At 49.5% G+C, this 19,958-nt stretch overlaps 1 protein-coding gene across 1 annotated transcript in view; it reads right to left on the minus strand.

The window, feature by feature from the left end:
• Positions 1 to 19,958, minus strand: part of LOC142793524 (phospholipid-transporting ATPase ABCA3-like) — a 47,548-nt gene that overhangs the window by 4,431 nt on the left and 23,159 nt on the right. The window contains exons 13-17 of the mRNA XM_075885786.1: positions 17,946 to 18,242; positions 16,791 to 16,951; positions 15,969 to 16,188; positions 7,368 to 7,604; positions 4,057 to 4,231 (exon numbers count right to left, since the gene is read on the minus strand). Of these exons, the coding sequence (XP_075741901.1) occupies positions 4,057 to 4,231; positions 7,368 to 7,604; positions 15,969 to 16,188; positions 16,791 to 16,951; positions 17,946 to 18,242 (1,090 nt within the window). The remainder of the gene's footprint in view (positions 1 to 4,056; positions 4,232 to 7,367; positions 7,605 to 15,968; positions 16,189 to 16,790; positions 16,952 to 17,945; positions 18,243 to 19,958) is intronic.

The following is a 19,958-nucleotide window of genomic DNA, read 5'->3' on the forward strand; positions in this document are numbered from 1 at the left end:
ATTCTTTAACCTGCACCCAAATCTGAGCACACGGGCCTACGACATTTCCGCCTCCATCGGAAATGCAGCCGCCGTAGCCGCGATTTGACATTATTAGATCTCAAGTCAGGGTACTGAAAAATTGAAGTTGACGAGGCCGACCTTGAAGAAACCGCATTCGTGACTCCCGACAGGCTCTACGACTTTAAAGTGCTGCCTTTCGGCCTCTGTTCCGCTCCCGCCACATTTGAACGCATGATGGACACTGTACTTGCTGGACTAAAGTGGCAGACGTGTCTTGTATACTTGGATGATGTTGTTGTGTTTTCAAGAACGTTTGACGAACATCTTTCAAGGCTAAAAAGTGTCCTCACTGCAATAAGGAGAGCAAACCTTACTATCAAGCCCGAAAAGTGCTACTTTGGCTATCAGGAACTCAAGTTTCTCGGCCACGTGGTGAGCCCGGGGGTGTTCGACCAGATCCGGAGAAGTTGGCTGCCGTTGCCGATATCCCTCGTCCTGGAGACAAGAAAGCTCTTCAGCGATTCCTCGGACTCTGTGCTTACTACCGCCGTTTTTTCGAATGATTTTGAAAAATTGTGGAATCTCTTACAAGACTGACAAGGCCAGATGTACCCTTGGTATGGAGGAAGAACAACAACAAGCCTTCGTATAGCTACGCAATCGACTGCAGACAGCTCCAGTGCTGGCACATTTTGACGATACTGTCGACACTGAGATTCAGACGGACGCCAGCAACGTAGGAATCGGAGCGATTCTTGTTCAATGGCAGGATGGCGCAGAGCGTGTGATCGCTTACGCGAGCCGCAGTCTCACAAAAGCAGAGGCTAACTACTCTACCACCGAAAAAGAGTGCCTAGCAGTCGTTTGGGCCATTAGCGAGTTTCGACCCTACCTATACGGCCGGCCATTTCGAGCTGTCAGTGACCACCATTCGCTCTGCTGGCTTGCCAATCTACGGGATCCGTCAGGCCGCCTCGCCTGCTGGAGCCTCTGCCTTCAAGAGTACGACATAACGGTGGTCTACCAATCAGGACATAAGCATACAGATGCTGACTGCCTGTCTCGTGCTCCCTTTTCCCCGACGTCATCCGACACTGAACACGATTTACCGTTTCTTGGCATCGTCGATGTGGTCCGGATGGCTGAGCTTCAACGTGAGGACACTGAGCTACTACCTGTCATCCAGCATCTTCAAGGAGAGAAGACGTTATCGTCCCACGCTGGCTCTCACGTGGATTAACATCGTATTGCCTGCGGAACAATGTTCTCTACAAGAAAATTCTTGAGAGCAGCCACAAAACTTTTCTCTTCGCCGTTCCAACGGCACTGCGTGAGGAAGTTTTGCAGGCGTGCCACGACGATCCTTATGCCGGTCACTTAGGCTTTACTGGGACATTAGCACGCATCCGACAAAGGTACTACTGGCCACAGCTGTATTCGTCCGTTCAGCGCTATGTCCGCCCCTGCCGTGACTGTAAGAGGCGTAAAGTTCCACCCGCAAAGCCCGCCGGCTTCCTTCAACCTTTAGATCCACCTAGAGCACCGTTTCAGCAAGTGCGAATGGATCTTCTTGGTCCATACCCTACGTCATCCTCAGAAAATAAGTGGATAATCGGTGCAACCGACTATCTAACTCGCTATGCAGAAAACAAAGCTGTGCCTAGTGGAACTGCAATTGAAGTCGCCAGATTCTTCGTCCACGACATTGTTTTGCGTCATGGTGCACCTGCCATTCTCATAACTGATCGCGGAGCAGCATTTACGGCAGAGTTCTTGCGACAAGCCACCAAGCTGACGCACACTAACCACCGGAAAACAACAGCTTATCTACCCCAAACGAGCAGCTTGACGGAGCCGTTAAACGAAACAATGACCTACATGCTATCTATGTATGTTGATGTAGAGCACAAAACGTGGGATGCAATTTTGCCATACGTCACGTTTGCTTATAACACCGCTGTGCAAGAGACCACAGCCCTAACACCATTCGAGCTTGTTTATGGCCATCGCGTCACAACACCGTTAGACGCTATGCTCCCAGTAGACCAGGACACCAGCGGAAATGACAGCGTTGGCGACTTCGTTGAGAAAGCCGAGGAAGCCCGCCAGCTTGCACGAAACTGCATTCGCACGCAGCAAGATGTCGACGCTCGCCGTTACAACCAAGGCCGAAGGAACGTCCACTGTCAACCAGGTGACTATGTATGGGTGTGGACACTAGTTAGACATCGTGGGCTTTCGGAGAAGCTATTGCGACGCTACTTTGGCCCTTTCGAAGTTGTGCGCTGCCTCAGTGACGTGAATTACGAGGTAGTTCCTCAAAGCTCGGATACCAGTTTCAACCGAAGGTGTCCACGTCCAGAAGTAGTCCACGTAGTACGGATGAAACCGAACCACGCCCGCGAGTTATGAACTGTTAGACCTATCCACAACAGCGCGGGCTTACGTGTTTTTTTTCGTTGACGTGGCCATTTTTTTTATGATCATCTCTAGCATCTTAGTCAATTGACCAAGACAGTCACTCTTGAAAGAGGGGAATTGACGCAAGGTGGGCTGGCAACTTTAGTGGCCAACCTCTGAGCAGGATAACGAAGTAGTTCTGTGGGCACGTGTTCTGGTGTTCCTGCTTTTGGCCTTTGGTCCCGAAAGTAAACGCCCTACTTTTGTGCCTGCGTCCCTATGCCTTTGTGACAATATATATTGCGCTTTCGACTCACTGATACTCAGACTACCCAAGACTTTCCTTAGCCGGACTCACTTGCAATTGTGAAAATTTTATTCAACTGGACTTACTCAGACTTGCACTCACAATCACGAAACTTTTATTGAACCGGACTGACTCAGACTCACGATTACTGCTCTGTATGAGTCTGTGTCAGTTGACTGATCAGTAAATTCGCGGAGCTTTGGCCTCACGTGTACCAGTTGTGAAGATGAAACCAGCAGAGTGAAAATGGGGCGCTTGCTTAATCACACAATCACTTAAATTTTGGTGCTTTACGTCTGAAAACCGAAAAAATGGAGGCACGTCGTGGTTCGCGAACGGTGCCGGCGACCGTCCTCTATGTAGAAATACCAAAGACCATTTGACGAGCTCTAACGAAATTAACAAGGCTATACCTCACCCGCTGAACCTTTCCTCCACCCAGCGAGAAGCTGAACAGGATGCAGGCGGCGGCCCTACGACAGCTGCAGACGCATACGTATCCCAACCCATCGCTGTTTAACAGGCTATACCCCAATATATATCCGACGAATATATGCAAGATATGCCATATTGAGGTTGCCACATGAAATCACATGCTCTGGGGCTGGGCCAGAAATCCACAAGGTGCTAAATGCGGAACCCTTCCACTGCAGTTGGCCGCTGCCCCGTGCAGGCCCAGCTTCTGTGACCAATTCTGGGCCGTCCAGCAGGCCCGCGAGGTGGTGGATAGGCAAGGTCTAAATGTCCTCACGCGGGAGACCTAAGGCCCGGTCAGCGTAAGCCTTGCCGGACTTCCAATAAAGTTGTTACCAACCAACCAACGTCATGGTGGGGCCCTCCTGCTTTATTTAGAACAGCTGTGTTTTTTACGAGTCCTTAAGGTTGTGCTCACGGAAGCTCGTCTATTTTGCAGCCATGTAAATACAACCAGCGTGAACTGGAATCACACTCACGCCCTCGTTTTTAGCAAAGCTCCTAGAAGCTAAGCCACCGAAGCGGTAAATAAAAATATAGCATTTAGGTTTGCACGCAAGCTAGTGTGTTTTCACGTAGTTGTGACGGTGAACAAGAGGGCAGTTCTACTGTTAGAAATTCTTTATTGGGCCAACCCGTGCTCAGAAAGATAGGTACCACTCGTATGTAGAAGCGAGTAAAACTGACAACACAATTAACGATTGTGACGACTACGATCGGTTATCATGGTAATAATCTCGACCACTCGTGTCGTACGCGCAACATTAGTAGAATAGTATAGAACTAGGTTTTGCCCTGGTTATTGGCCGCTTGATTTGCGGAGTAGAAACCCGAACACTACATGCGCACGGATGCAATACGTGCATACGCACCGAGCGTGTAGGTGTCCGAGTACAGTCGGTGCCAGTCGAGCAGCGCTAGAGGCAGGAGCAGCACCAGTGAGCAGACCGCGTGCAGCGCCAGGTCCACGATGAAGGACGATACCCAGAAGGGAACTGCGCCCGCGCCGGCCAGAAGCTGCAGCAGCTTCACGTTCTGGACACGCTCCTGCGGTGGCGTGCGACGAGCCCGACCGAAACCATTAGCTTCGTAAAAAGTCAACCTCGGTGACTTAATTAGCGAAGGTTTTTATTTGTTTGTGACCTTTGTCATCGGCACGCAATGATCGCTGTATCCTTTTTTAGCACACGAAAGAGTGAAACAAAACACAAAGAAGTAAGACGGTCTAATCACTGAAAACGTACTAGGTACTGCACTATAGGAGAGCATAAAGCCGTCCTGTGGCCTCACACTTGAGTGTGAAATATAGGCAGCCTTGCAGAAGAGGACATGTGTTTAGAAAAAGTGGTTAACGATTTAGAGTACTAGGTATTCTACTATGAGAGAGCATAAAGCCGTCCCGTGGGCCATCCTGAACGATGGCACGTTCTTCGGAAAACTACTCAGAACTGTGTTGAGAAAAAATGTTTAACGATTTAGAGTACTTAGCACTCAACTCTGGGAGAGGACTGAGCCGTCCCTATAGTGTTAACAGAAAAGTATGTTTGTTTAGAATAAATGTTTAATGATTTCGAGTACTTCGTACTCAACTATGGGAGAGCACTGGGCCGTCCCGTTAAAAGTCAGACGGGGGGGGGGGGGGTTAGAAAGAAGTGGGTAACGATTTATAGTACGAGGTACTCTACTATGGGAGAGCTTAAAGCCGTCCCGTGGGTCTAAACGACGACGTAATTTGCCAAAATAGTGCTATACGTGGAGATTGACTGCTTCACGAGCCACAATATATTCGCTGATAGCTTTAAGGAGGATGGCAGCAATATGACGTGAGCATTGTGAAAAGAAGCGGCCCTCAAAGGTTTGCCGGTCACTTTCCTAATTGTATGCGCTGTGTTCCAATATTCCTTGGTCTTTCAATTGCGAGTTTTCAGCAATCAGCCATCTTTAATATTACAGTCGCATCTTTTATCAAAGTTACTTGATTCACACTGCCATATTTTATTCTTGTCGGCATATGTCTGCCTCGCGAGGGGCAAGAAAAGCATTGCGCCACTAAGCACGTGAGTAAAGGTAAGAAAAGTAAACATTACGAATTGATAAAGAAAAAAATGGCAGCATATACACGTGGTGAATGATGGAGAGTGGGACAAAGCATCCGTACGTCCATTCGTTCTTGCTTCCGTGCGTCCACCCATGCGTCCGTCTGTGTGACCGTCCATGCGTCCATCCGCTTGTCCGTGTGTGCGTCTCTTCGTGCGTCCGTCCCTGCGTTCATCCATGTATCCGCCCCTGTGTCCGTCTATGCGTCCATCCGTCTGTGCAGCCATCCGTGCGTCCGTTCATGCATCTGTCTGTGAGTCCGTTCGTCCATATAGTCAACATTCCAAGTACCACCGTCTCGCAACTTTTCATCATATATTCCCCATATAGAAGCACCATCATCCAGCGGACATTCCAAGGAATAAACGATAGGTGGCACACGTACACTTTCTTACGGCTTGCGCTTCGTGTCTACTTCGCACCTTTAACCACCCCGAGTTCATGGCATATAGAAGTTCACTGTAATCATGGCACTGCGGCCCAATGCTCGCTAAACCTTTCTAAAACCAAGGAGGTTACGCCCAGCGAGTATAACGTAGCAACCCTTTCTTCTCAGATAGTGCTCAATGTACATGCCAATGGTTGCTACTGGAGAATGAGAGACAGGAGGATTCGGCTTTTAGTTAACGCGCATGCGGCAAATTTTGCATTGCTCAACAACGCACAGGAGAAATTTCCCACCGGCACCACCTTGCAGGTAAAAGCGTAAGGCATGTTACGTACTACGACGAGGGATGAACGAGTGCCGCTTTAAGGAGCTTCGCCCCTAAAAAAGAAAGGAGTGCTACCTCTCAAAACCACCGTACAATTACGAGGGACGCCGCAGTGGAGGGCCATGGAAATTTCGACTAACATTTCAGAGTACACGGGCCTCCACCATGTCGCCTAAATCGAAATGAAACCACCGCGGCTGGAATCGAACCCGCGACCATCAGGTCAGCAGCCGAGCATCCTAGCCACTGATCCACGGAGGCGTAATAAATAGAAAAAGAAAGAAAGAAAGAAAGAAAGAAAGAAAGAAAGAAAGAAAGAAAGAAAGAAAGAAAGAAAGAAAGAAAGAAAGAAAAGGTGCCACACCTCAAGATTCACTTGCTCCATTTTCCCGATAGAGAAGGGGTTCCTGCTTGTTTTATATGCTCCGACAGAAAACAAAAGATCACAGCATATCCACGGAGTGCATGATAATGAGTGGGGCGAAGCGTCCGTCGGTTCATTCGTTCTTGCTTCCGTCGATCCATGCGATCGTCCGTGCGATCGTCCGTGCGACCGTCCGTGCGATCGTCTGTGCGACCGTCCGTCCGTCCGTCCGTCCGTCCGTCCGTCCGTCCGTCCGTCCGTCTGTCCGTCTGTCCGTCTGTCTGTCTGTCTGTCTGTCTGTCTGTCCGTCTGTCCGTCTGTCCGTCCGTCCGTCCGTCCGTCCGTCCGTCTGTCTGTCTGTCTGTCTGTCTGTCTGTCTGTCTGTCTGTCTGTCTGTCTGTCTGTCTGTCTGTCTGTCTAGTGAACACCCCAAGAACCGCCATCTCGCATTTTTTTCATCATATATTCAGCGTATAGAAGTGCCGCCACCGAGCGGACATTTCAAGGACTAAACGAGAGGTGGCACTCGCGCGAAACCTGCGCTTCATGCCTACTTCCAACCTTTAAGCACCTCGAGTTCATGGCATATAGAAGTTCACTGTAATCATGACACTGCGGCCCAACGCTCGCTAAACCTTTCTAAAACCAAGGAGGTTGCGTCTAGCGAGCATAACGTGGCAACCTTTTTTGGTCAGACAGTGGTCAAAGTGCGTCCTTCTGATACTAGTTTTTTAGTAAGCAACAAATTCAAGGCAAATTTTATTGCAGATTAAGCCACCAATACTCGTCTCTCCAAGTTATTTCACCAGAAACAACTATCTTTTTAATTATGATTAACGTGCGCGGGCTTCCTCCTCAATTGAAAAGGGTTCGTGCGTGCCGCTCCTCTAGTCCGGCTGTGGAAGTGGCTTCCTGCTACTACTACTACGACGACTACATACATCACGGACGCACGACCCACGGCATAAGGACTTCGCCCCCGAAAGAGCAACATGCAATGCACACACACCTGTATGGGAAAGAGGACGTAGGTGGCGGCGAGAAAGGCGAGCCCGACCGGAATGAAGACGCCGCACATGATGCGCGTGGCCAACACAATCATGGGGTCCGGCTCGGGACTCGGGTGCTCCTTCGGCAGCGGGTGGTTGACGACGCGCACCTTCCAGCCCGGCAGAAAAGCCTGCGTGGCTGCCGTCAGCGACACTACGGCCGAGTGGGGAGAGTACGCGCTGTGCCATGCGGTCACCTGTAGCGAATGCGTTGTTATATACGAAAACAAAGTTTTACTGCTTTATGATATATTATGTTCATGTGCATGTCAAATATCTTTCTTTTTCTGTTTGTGTATATTGCTGTGTCATTTCTCTCGCCTTTGGCTTGTATTATTTATTTATCTATCTATTTTGTATTCCTGTAGTTTGCTTTGTCACCCTGTTATTGCTGTCACAGGGTGAATGGTGCTTAGTCAAGTGGTAGGAACTGCAGCATTTTTACCGTCTCTCCATTTTTGGGCGTTTTAAAATTGTAGTCTAAAATAAACATTGACTGACTGATTGATTGATACAATGCAGTGCTTTCTTCACGTGTTAGGATTCAGACAAAACACTGGACAGACTGTCACTATGGTAACGACATAACATTCATTGAATAACTTGGTAGAGTGTCTTTGAAATGTTGTGGTTAAACTGTCGCATTCGTTATTGCTGCTATGTGCCTCTTTATTTGATTTATTTCCACCTGTTATGTGCATCGCAGTCTTTAATACCGTGCCAATTTGAATATTTATTTATTTTGTATCATGTTCATGTGAGCTGCGCCTGATTCGCAGCTTTTTTCTCCCTAATTCCACACCACAGTTTTTATTTTCTCTGCACAATGTAAGCAATGTAAAAACTGTGGTTAAATGAGTTCAAACTTAAACTCGCAGCGCACTATACAATCGCAAAAAAACAGGAAGAAAGAAAATGTCCGATAGAACAGTAGCACAGGATTGAGCGAAGTGGGGCGAAGCGTCCGTCAGACCCTCCGTGCTTCCGTCCGTCCGTTCGTTCTTTCTTCCGTTCGTCCGCGCGCTCCTCCGTGCGTCAATCCATGCGTCCATCCGTCTGTCCGTGCGTCCGCCCGTGAGTCCGTCCGTCCGTGAGTCCATCCATCCGCCTGTCCTTTCATGCGTCCATCCGTCTGTGCGTCCGCGCGTCCATCCATCCGTCCATCCGTGCGTTTGTTCGTGCGTCCATCGAGTGAACATTTAAGTACCACCATCTCCCATATCGTAATCCCTGTGGCACATACCCGTTCTAGAGCGGGTATGTGCCCACGGTGGCTACGTACATACATACATACATACATACATACATACATACATACATACATACATACATACATACATACATACATACATACATACATATTACGGAGAAGCGACAGACCCACGCCATAAGGAGCTTCACCCCAAAAAAGATTAACAGAAGTCATGCAAAAAGCAATTTACATGTGCCTAAATTGTCGAAAGATCCTAGATTGTGATGAAGTACGTGATCTAGTCGACCACGTAAAGAGCTAATTACCTGCTACCAGCAAATACAGCAGTTACAATATTGTTTCCGGTAAGCACTGGGTTGTTCTCGAAATGAGGCTTTTATTTTCTAGCTGCATACAAACCATCATCGTCATCATCATCATCATCATCATCATCATCATCATCATCATCAGCCTACTACGTCCACTGCAGGACAAAGGCCTCTCCCATATTCCGCCAGTTAACCCGGTCCTGTGCTTGCTGCTGCCAATTTATACCCGCAAACTTCTTAATCTCATCTGCCCACCTAACCTTCTGTCTCCCCCTAACCCGCTTGCCTTCTCTGGGAATCCAGTTAGTTACCCTTAATGACCAGCAGTTATCCTGTCTACGCGCTACATGCCCGGCCCATGCTCATTTCTTCTTCTTGATTTCAGCTATGATATCCTTAACCCCCGTTTGTTCCCTACTCCACTCTGCTCTTTTCTTGTCTCTTAAGGTTACACCTCCCATTTTTCTTTTCATTGCTCGCTGCGTCGTCCTCAATTTAAGCTGAACCCTCTTTGTAAGTCTTGTTTCTAAAGACGGCGACGCCAACACGGACCCGAAGGTGCTACTGCTTCGAATTCCACCGGGAAGGTCACCAGCCGTTTGGTAGCGTAGGTTTCTCAGCTCGCGACTGCTTCTGCACAGAGCTGATAGACGAGCGGACGAGACGACGGTGAGTTAAACAAGGTTTATGTACAGCATATATACAGAGGCGTTACAAATTCGGCACTGGGGCCGAGAGAGACTCAAAGAGCCGAGCTCTCCTCTCTAACACTTAGTTCTGCTCTCAAACGGGTCTGCTGGACACACATGTCGGCTCTCCAACAGGTCTCCCCCTCGCGACGCGCCGCAGGGCTTCTTTTATATGCACCGGGTCCAACCCATGTCCAACCAGAAGCGCCGCTGGTCGTCAGGTTAGACTCCTCCAATGGGGGTCGCCGCTGGGCCGCGTCATTCTTTCTCATCGAATCTGGAGAGGCTGCGCTGCAGGTGGCTGCACCCGAGGATGAGTGACGTCGCCGTGCATTGCGTCAGACATCCAGACAGGAAGACGCCGGTTGTTTACTCGACGGGCTCGCTTACTGAGGTGACTCACTGCACGTGCACGCCAGAAAGGCGCCGTCGCCTGTTAATGCAGTTGAGTTGTTCGCGTCAGGCGGACTTGCGGGCTGGCCTTGACACAGATTACCTTTTTCAGAGGCACGGACGTTCGCTGTCGACTCGCAGGCATAACAGCACCCCCGCCGCCAGACAATGCGCCTAAAAGACGAGCTGCTTCCACGGGGCTCGTATGTCAAGCGCGCTCGTTCGCCAGGTCCCTCCAGGTTTGCCTCCAGGGCCATGAAGAGAATACAGCTCCAGACTCTGTTCCGGGAACACATCCCATTCTTGAGGACGGATCCCAGCTCCACTGGCTTGACGCCACAACTTGCCGGCCAGCTTCGCTCGTCTCTTCAGAAGATCCTTGGTTTCAGCACTTATCGATGGTTCTGCAACTTGTCAAGAACGGTTCGACAACAGACAACACAAGACACAAGCAAGTGCCCTCGGTCACCCGACAGAACACCAGACAAAGTATAGTACAACATATACCTAGCTACGCGTCCATCGGAATTTCTTTCCCTCTACATCAAGAGGCACATGTGAGACACAAGACTTTTAAAATGACAACTCAATTTTTTTCCCACGTACAACAACGTAACGAATTAGAATACAACATAAAGTTGGCTCGTTGAGATCACTCTGAACGAGAGCGCTCAGCAAAGGTCGTGATGAGGTCAAAATTTTGCCCCGAATTGCCAGCGAGAAACAGAAAGGTTGAGAGGGTACTAGCTAGAACGCACTACTCAGTGCATCTGCATTAGCATTTAGCTTCCCCCCCACTTTTTTTTAGCGAACGTCAAAGTTGCGCTGTCGGAGTATCTTGCTCCATCTCAGTAACCGGCCTTTTTTAGGCGACGATACCTATGCGGTACCAAGAGCGGCTCACACTTGCGACGTTGCACAGGGGAACAACGATACGGCTTGCTGCGGATTGACTCCTCACCGCTTAGCTCGATATCAAGTTCGATCACCCTCGTGTTGCCGGGGCGGTCCGAAAACACGTCTCCAAACTCGGAAACAATCTTTCTCGGGTCCTCCTTTTGGACTTCTCTTGAACTAGGCTTTAGGTTCAACTGTTCCAAGGTTATCTCGGATTCTCTTTCGATTACATCGCTAGAACTAAAATTTCTGCTCCTTCTTCTTCTGAAGCATTCAACAGCAGATTCACGACCGCTTGACGTTGAACGTATGGTTTCATCAAGTTGTAAATTTTGTTTGGCCGCCTTCCTGATTTCACTTCATAATTGGTGTCGGAAAGCTTCGAAAATACTTTGGCGGGCCCTTCCCAATGAACCTCAAGCTTGTTCCTTTTGGACGGCTGCACCAGCATTACCTGACTTCCTACTTCAAAAATGCGCTTTTTCGCCCATTTGTCGTTATACTCCTTCGACAACACTTGTGCAGCTTTCATGTGGCTTTCCCCTAGAGCTTCAATCGAGAGGTCCGCACGCTGCTCTCGAATGGGCGTTTCTCGATCATCCCTCGACAGCTCGCTCCAACTTTCCGCTACAGGCGAGAGCGTTGCAACACTCTCGCTCTGACTCAATGGCGCCATGTCGTTTCCCGCTACGCATACCGCGCCGGTCACTTCGGCGACGGGCCGCTCGAGTGACGGCTCAAATGACACACACGAAGAATCTTGTGTCTGAGGTTCCGTCGACTCGCCGCCAAGGTCACACAGATCTGCTGCTTTTGAGCTTGTTTCCTCAGACAAAACAAGATCAAGCTCCTGCGAAAGCTTCCGCGCTTGCGATCGCGTGAGGGCCATGTACGCTAAGTTGGGGAAGAACGATTTACCCTGCTCTTTGAGAAGTTGCTCTGAGTTGTTAGAGAAAAGATAAGGAAAACGATCGGGAAGCGCGGCAGACACAGCCGCTTCGGTGCGAAGCTTACCGAACGGGCCTTCAATGACAACCGTAGCGATTGGTAAGCAAACACTCTGCTCCTCGGCGACTTGCCTGATCCACGCGCATTCTCCTGTACGGTCATCCGGAGACACCAATGAAGGATGGACAACGTCCATGGTTGCCGCGGAGTCTCTAAGTGCTGGACACGCTTTCCCGTTCACTCTAATTTTTTGGAAATACGGCTCCAACAACCGCATGTTTTTTTCTGATTCTCGAATTGTTGAGAAGGCAAACTTTTCCTGACAGTTTATCGCGATGCAGTTGTAGCAGATTAGCGGCTTCCGTTTGTTTTCCGATTCTAGGATAGTTGCAAACTTTTGCTGACAGTTTATCGCGATTTGCCCTTCCTTTTTGCAGTTGTAGCAGATTAGCGGCTTCCGTGATTCAAACGCCCATGTGGTAGAAACCTCACTCGATTTCTCCGCTTCCGTTTGCCCTTCCCCTACAGTGTCATTCGTAAGAGACGCGCCCTTCTTGAAATTACGGTACAGAACGGGTTTCCGTTGATCAGGTTTCCTTAAAAAGCCCTCTTTCCTTTCATCCTTTTAAACGCGCACTGCCCTGCTATGCAACTTTTGGCGAGTATAATACTCCTCAGCTAACTCTGCTGCCTTGTTTAGCTGTACTTCACCAAGTCTGTACTGCAGCCAAAGTTCACATCCTCCTCGATGCAGCGGTAGAATTGCTCCAATGCAGCGCATTCCAGCACTTTATCGCGGTCGTCATAAACACCTTCGCCCTTGAGCCATTCAATTAAATCGGCCTTAAGACGAAACGCGAAGTCAACGTGTGACTCATTCCCCTTTTTAGCATACCGGAACCTTTGCCTGAAAGCCTCCGGTGAAGACTTATAACGTCTCAAGAGCACTTCCTTGACCTCGTCATAGCTCTCAAACGCTTCCCTCGACAAGCAAGTTATCGCGTCGGACACTTCGCCGGGAAGAAGAGCTAACAGGTTCCGCGCCCAAAGAGACCGCTCCAAAGCGTTTCGCTCACAGACGTGTTCAAACTTGACGAGATACTTCGCCATGTCCTCGCCTACTACGAACGGTGGCAGTCGGTCCCGATTTCTAAAACTGCTGACCTGGATCGTCGGAGAAGCTAGGCTAGGCGCCTGCGAACACTGTAAGATTGCCAATTCTATTCGTTTCAACTCGAGACGCTCCTGTCTCTCGGCCTCCTCGCGCTCGCGGCGTTCTCGCCTTCCAGCTTCTTCACGAACTTCTCGCCTTTCAGCGTCTTCACGTTCGCGAGCTTCGCGCCTTTCAGCTTCTTCACGTTCGCGAGCTTCGCGCCTTTCAGCTTCTTCACGTTCGCGAGCTTCTCGCCTTTCAGCTTCTTCACGTTCGCGAGCTTCTCGCCTTTCAGCCTCCTCGCGGCGTGCTTTGATATCCACCCAGGCCTCATCGACTTCCTCAGCCGACACCCCCTCATCCTTCATGATCTCAAGGATCGCTTGATTTCGTTTCGCACGGACCAAAGTAATGCCAAGTTCCTCACAAATTTCGATGAGTTCCTTCACTTTAAGGTTCTCCATCGTTCCCAATAGCCTCTTGCTGTTTGCCCCTGTTAAGAATCTACTTGCCGTACCCACTATAAGTCAACTAGCATGACACGCAAGCAATTTTTCACACTCCCGTGTTTACCCTCTCCGCATTAACTTTGGTTTCAAAGCGCTTTGACTTGGCTTGAAACGATCAAAGCTCACTTCAATGCTTCACACAGCCCTTCTCTAAAGTACTACAACCTGAGCTAGAGTAGTCTGGTGAACTGAGGGGAAAACGTCAGGCACTCACCGCATCGATGTCGCTGACGCCGGCCGATCCCGCAGCTGCCAACCACTGTTTCGAAAGACGGCGACGCAAACACGGACACGAAGGCGCCACTGCTTCGAATTCCACCGGGAAGGTCACCAGCCGTTTGGTAGCGTAGGTTTCTCAGCTCGCGACTGCTTCTGCGCAGAGCTGATAGACGAGCGGACGAGACGACGGTGAGTTAAACAAGGTTTATGTAGAGCATATATACAGAGGCGTTACAAATTCGGCAGTGGGGCCGACAGAGACTCGAAGAGCCGAGCTCTCCTCTCTAACACATAGGTCTGCTCTCAAACGGGTCTGCTGCGACACACACGTCGACTCTCCACCAGGTCTCCCCCTCGCGACGCGCCGCAGGGCTTCTTTTATATGCACCGGGTCCAACCCAAATGTCCAACCAGAAGCGCTGCTGGTCGTCAGGTCAGACTCCTCCAATGGGGGTCGCCGCTGGGCCGCGTCATTCTTTCTCATCGAATCTGGAGAGGCTGCGCTGCAGGTGGCTGCGCCCAAGGACGAGTGACGTCGCCGTGCATTGCGTCAGACCCCCAGACAGGAAGACGCCGGTTGTTTACTCGACGGGCTCGCTTACTGAGGTGACTCACTGCACGTGCACGCCAGAAAGGCGCCGTCGCCCGTTGTAGCCGTTGAGTTGTTCGCGTCAGGCGGACTCGCGGGCTGGCCTTGACACAGATTGCCTTGTTCAGAGGCACGGACGTTCGCTGTCGACTCGCCGGCATAACAGTCTCCATTTTTCTGCTCCGTAGCTAAGTACCGGCAAGATACAGCTGTTATATACCTTCCTCTTGAGGGATATTGGCAATCCACCTATCATAATTTGAGAGTGCTTGCCAAATGTGCTCCACCCCATTCTTATTCTTCTAGTTGCTTCCATCTCGTGGTTCGGCTCTGCGGTAATTACCTGCCCTAAGTAGACATTGTCTTTTCCAACTTGAAGTGCACTATTACCTATCTCGAAGTGCTGCTCTTTTCGAAGTGTTGCATACAAACGAGTGTTACCAGATGCCACCAAGGAAACAAGTGAATTTTCATCGCAAAAGAAGCCCAAATAAAACAAGCACGTTTACATGGGCGTTATTAACCATAGTTGTTGATTCCTCCGACATACGTTCGTCTTCAGCACGCAACCACACACATGAGGGGATCAGAGGGGGGGGGGGAGTACATGAAATCTGCCCCATACATTGACTTAGGAGTAGGATGGGGGGCACTGCGATGGACCTTCGCTCCCGTTCAAAGGGAACTCTGCTGAATCCTATACACTCAACCATGCGCCCGCCCGCCCGCCCGCCCACCCGTCCATCTGTCTGCCTGTCTGTCAACATATCGAACCTTTACCAAACAACTAGACGCATGGCGCGCATCTGCACCATCTTGTGATCACATCCCGCCGGTACTGCAACAGCGCAGCGTCATCTAGTGAACATTTGAAAAGTAAGTGGTGGCTACTACAATGCATGACGGAGGAGGGACTGAGTCACAGCGTAAGGAGCTTCGCCCCTAAGCCGTGTAATTCTTCAAGCAAAACTTTACTAAACCATTGAATAAAGAGCAAAATAAGACGCTACGGCCAACCCTACTCGCCATATTTATTCCTAAATGGTCATGTCATATATCGACGGTTGTTGCTAGTCAACGCGGTGGTACGGAACAAGATAATTCACCAGAAGAGGTAGCTATAAAGTTAAGTCGATCAGAAATTACCGTTCGCGTTTAGGTGTGATCACAACTGTGCAATTTAACCCTACACTGTGGACTAGTGGTTATCGGGCTTGACTGCTGACCCACAGGTAAAGGGATCGAATCGCGATGGTGGCCGCGTTTATGGTGAAGGCGGAAATGCTCGACGCATGCGTGCTTATGTTTAGATACACGTTAAAAGGCCACAGGCGGTCGAATTTTCTGGATACCTCCATTACGGCATCATACGTCCCAAATCTACTATATGAATATGAGACGCCGTCGTAGAGGGCTTCGGCAATTCTGACCATCTGGTGCTCATTAACGTGACCATTTCGCCTCCATCGAAATGGAACGACCACGCCGGGGATCGAACCCGCAACATTTCGGTCATCAGCTGAGCACCATAGCCACTTTTTCACCGAGACGGACTTACAGCGGCTCTCATCATATTGTGGCTTTGGGGACGTTAAACCCCATAAATTAATCTTAACTTCGGAGTTTAGGCCTCGTCCACAAACCTCGATGACTGGCTGCTCCTCTCTCAAGCTTGCCGAGGGCGCCCTCACAATGGCCTGTGCGGGAACGGTGGACCAGTTGGTGGTAAGCCGGTAGCCGGCGCCCACCACGAAGCTCCGACGGTATCGCTGGTAGTTCTTCAGTGCCTGGTCTTGCAGCCACTCCCAGGGCTCGCCATACATCAACCGCTGCACCTTGGCGCCTTCGTCGTCACTCAGGTACCTGGGCGTTTATATCGTCACACTTTTCAGTTGATGGAAGGGCTTTTTATACATACTACTATACGGAACAGCTACTACTATTTTGGTAGAGCACATCCTAGATGCAGTGCTCAGGGTAGGGCAGTGTTCGGCTCCCAACATCTGCGAGCATTTTTATCCTAGCTTGTTGCTCTGTTTGTAGTGTAATCAAATTTTGAGAACTTTGTTTATTTTCTCAGTGTTTTCCTTTAGCGAGAGCTTCACAAGATTGTTAATAAAATATGTGGCATTTAGATTAAACGTTATCTTTTCTCTTGTTCTCCATTCTGATTGCGCACTCTTTTTGAGTGGGAGAGTTAAGTTAGTTCTGATGGCTGCACCTGAACAATGGGAAAATCAAGTGCATTCCAGAAATGTCCTCACCGATTCCATATGGCGCAACGATATCCCCATTAGAATATTCCATTAGAACGGCTTTCACTACACCAACACCCCCCAGCTATTGAGAGTAGCGGACGGTGGTGCCAATGAAATGCTTATTTATGTTCAGTGGATGATTATGCCTTTTTCTGTTTTCTTATGAGTTCGTTCTGCAAGGGCACCGACGTCAACATCTCTTCGTACCTTGCATATCTTCCGGCGCCCAAATTGTTTGTGCTCTCGTCAGCCGTGTAGAAAACAACCGTACGGCCAAATATTTTGCGCAGGGAATACTCGACGGCTCCGGAGTATATGAGTTTCCTCGAGATGTGCTTTTGGTTCATGAACACGAAGAGGAAGATTACCTGCAACGAGATGCGAGCACATTTATCCGGTATTGCACACGGCTGTTTAGGAGTTGTGCTGAAGCCTTTGTGTAACAATTCATCTTTCCATGTTGCAAAGCTAGCTGTCAGATCCCTCCCCCACTTTTCTCACCGGGACTAACTTCAGCGGGCATTTAATATTCGAGCATTACGCCTACTGAAAAGTGAGGCTGCACTGTTCAGTCGTGCGCTAAAAAGAAACAGGTTTATGATACCTTCGATGTAAGTGAGTACATAATTTCACCAAATGTCCGAAGTGATTCAAATACTCCGATGATACTCCGAGTCTGCCCCGCCACGGTGGTCTAGTGGCTAAGGTACTCTGCTGCTGACCCGCAGGTCGCGGGATCTTATCCCGGCTGCGGTGGCTGCATTTCCGATGGAGGCAGAAATGCTGTAGGCCCGTGTGGTCAGATTTGGGTGCACGTTAAAGAACCCCAGGTGGTCGAAATTTCCTGAAGCCTTTACTGCGGCGTCTCTCATAATCATATGGTGGTTTTGGGACGTTAAACCCAACATATCAATCGGTATTATCAGTCTGAATTTCTGGGCTAGTTGCTACGCGCATGTGTATATGCGAACCAACAACAATAATCATGCGCACTCACACACACGTGAGTTGTGGGTTGGGAGCGCCTTATATTAGAAAGGGAAATATGCGAAGCCTTTGATATCGTGTAGTTGGCCGCTGAATGCAGTGCTAGTGAACCTTAGGTTTATAATGTCAAAGCCCGGTTAATATTTATAAAAAAACTAAAGTGAGGGTGGGGGTGGTGGGGACGTTTAGATGATGATTGCTGTTGATTTTTTACGCATGCGTTGCGGTGTTGCAAACCGTCTTTTAAAAAGCCATAAAAATACACGATGAAAGTAAGACAGCACATTGGACACGCTCAGAGAACGCCGGAAACGTCACACCGGGGCTACTGCGTTAAACCACATGGCGCGCGTAAATGCAGCTCGACAGACTGACCGAGAGGGGCAGCAGGAGCATGAGCATGGGCAGCCTGAAGTCCCGGCGGCCGTACTGCAGCCTCTTGACGACGAGGGCGTAGAGACGCTGCTGGCCGCTCGGGTTGATGCCACCGGCGGCCGCCTTGTTGGCGTCGACCAGGGCGCAGGGGCAGTCGGGCAGCTCGGGCATGCCTTCCTCCTCGCTCCCGCCAGGGTCACGGTCCACGCAGCGAAGCACGTCTTCGAGCGCCGCCACGAACACCGACACCGAGTCGAGCAGGTACGTGTGACGGTTCTCCTCTAGTTCGCGGAGCAGCTGCGAGTGCGTTTTAAAGCGAAAGACGTTGCAAGATTGGCAGCCAAGTCTTTCGGCGTAGCTGTCTGCTGCTGCCGGTGTCTTAACAGCCATGGCCACAATGAGAAGGAAAGAAACGGAGTTTAAGCAAATTTGAACCCAAACATCGTGCCTTAGCAGAGCCACGTCGGTGATCGAAACCTCTTCTGAAAGAGGATGCTATGGAGGTGTCACGTCGTTCCACCAGCGTGGTATAAGTACATCAAACAGTGGAAACTGCGTGACGAGAAACGGAGCTCGCTTCATTGTCATCAGCCCCGGCATCAACAAAGTGCACAAAGGGCAATACAGATACGAAGCGGGTACCTCGTTTCTTCGCCGTTATAAGTGGGTACTTGATTCATTGACAAAATTTTAATTTATATATGGCGCAGTGAGTACCTTGCAATGGTACTTAAACTAGTCGCCCCAAGAGTGTTTACGACGGGCGCTACAAAGGCCACTGCTTCAGTTTTCGCGCGCTTGTGCTGCATGTTCCGTGCACGCCTGGCGTTTCCTTTTTTCACCACAGTGGCGCTAATCGTCATGGTAACAAACTTATTTTTTTTTCTTTAGGAGCGAACCTCATTATAGGAGCACCTGTTCGTCTCTCGTAGCCGTTGTAGTGTGTAACAAGTATAGCATTTTACCTCCAAGGTGAGGCCAGTGAGAGATTTCTTCTGTACGTTGTGGGACAATAAAAATAGTGCTCAATGTACGTGCAAATGGCTGCTAATGGGGAAAGAGAGACAGGAGCATTCGGCTTTTAGCTAACGCACACGCTGTGATCCGCATTAGTAGTCATTGGCATGTACATTGAGCACTATCTGACAAGAAAGGGTTGCTACGTTATACTCGCTGCGTGTAACCTCCTTAGTTTTAGAAAGGTTTAGCGAGCGTTGAGCCGCAGTGCCATGAATACAATGAACTAGTATATAACATGAACTCGAGGTGGTACCAGGAACTCGAGGTGAACGCACGAGCAGACGCACGCACGGATGGGCGGATGGACGCATGGATGGTCACACAGACGGACACATGGACGCACGGAAGCAAGAACGGATGGACAGAAGAATGCTTCGCCCAACTCTCTATCATTCACTCCGTGGATATGCTGCCATTTTTTTTTGCGATAGTGATGTTAGTCTGGGCGAGTCTGTATGAATTCATCGCAATACATAGCACAAGAAAGACACGACGAGGAGCACAGAAAGAGCATTTGGAAAGAGCACTATATCTGGGGCAGGGAGTAGCTGGTGTGCGGTATCGTACGGTGCACTAGTTGTGTTTAATTTGACATACTTGCATATATACATGCCTCGTATAGATAGTAAATTCACTTGAAAGTTCATGACCGTGTGGGTTTCATTTGTTGGCCAGAAATTTTTGCACAAAAAGTAAGTTATCGCGGAGCAACCAGCAACTAGCTGGAACCCACATATTCAAATGGTTGCATGCATAGGTGAGTCAGTCGTCGGCGAGACCCTGCGCAATAATGAAATGTAATTCCATGGGATAAAATGTGCCATGGTTGCTTGTTGAAATTGAGGTGAGCAAGAACCGCATATTTTTTCACGCGCGCACTGTAAGCTGGGTGCTTTGTTCACATGTCTCACCTACTGATCCTTTCTTTCCCCGGGCCTCGTTTCATTTTTCGCCCTATTTATTGCTGGTATTTTTCTCGTAGCCCTGATGACT

The sequence above is a fragment of the Rhipicephalus microplus genome, chromosome 2, assembly GCF_043290135.1.
Source record: "Rhipicephalus microplus isolate Deutch F79 chromosome 2, USDA_Rmic, whole genome shotgun sequence".
NCBI classification, from domain to species: domain Eukaryota; kingdom Metazoa; phylum Arthropoda; class Arachnida; order Ixodida; family Ixodidae; genus Rhipicephalus; species Rhipicephalus microplus.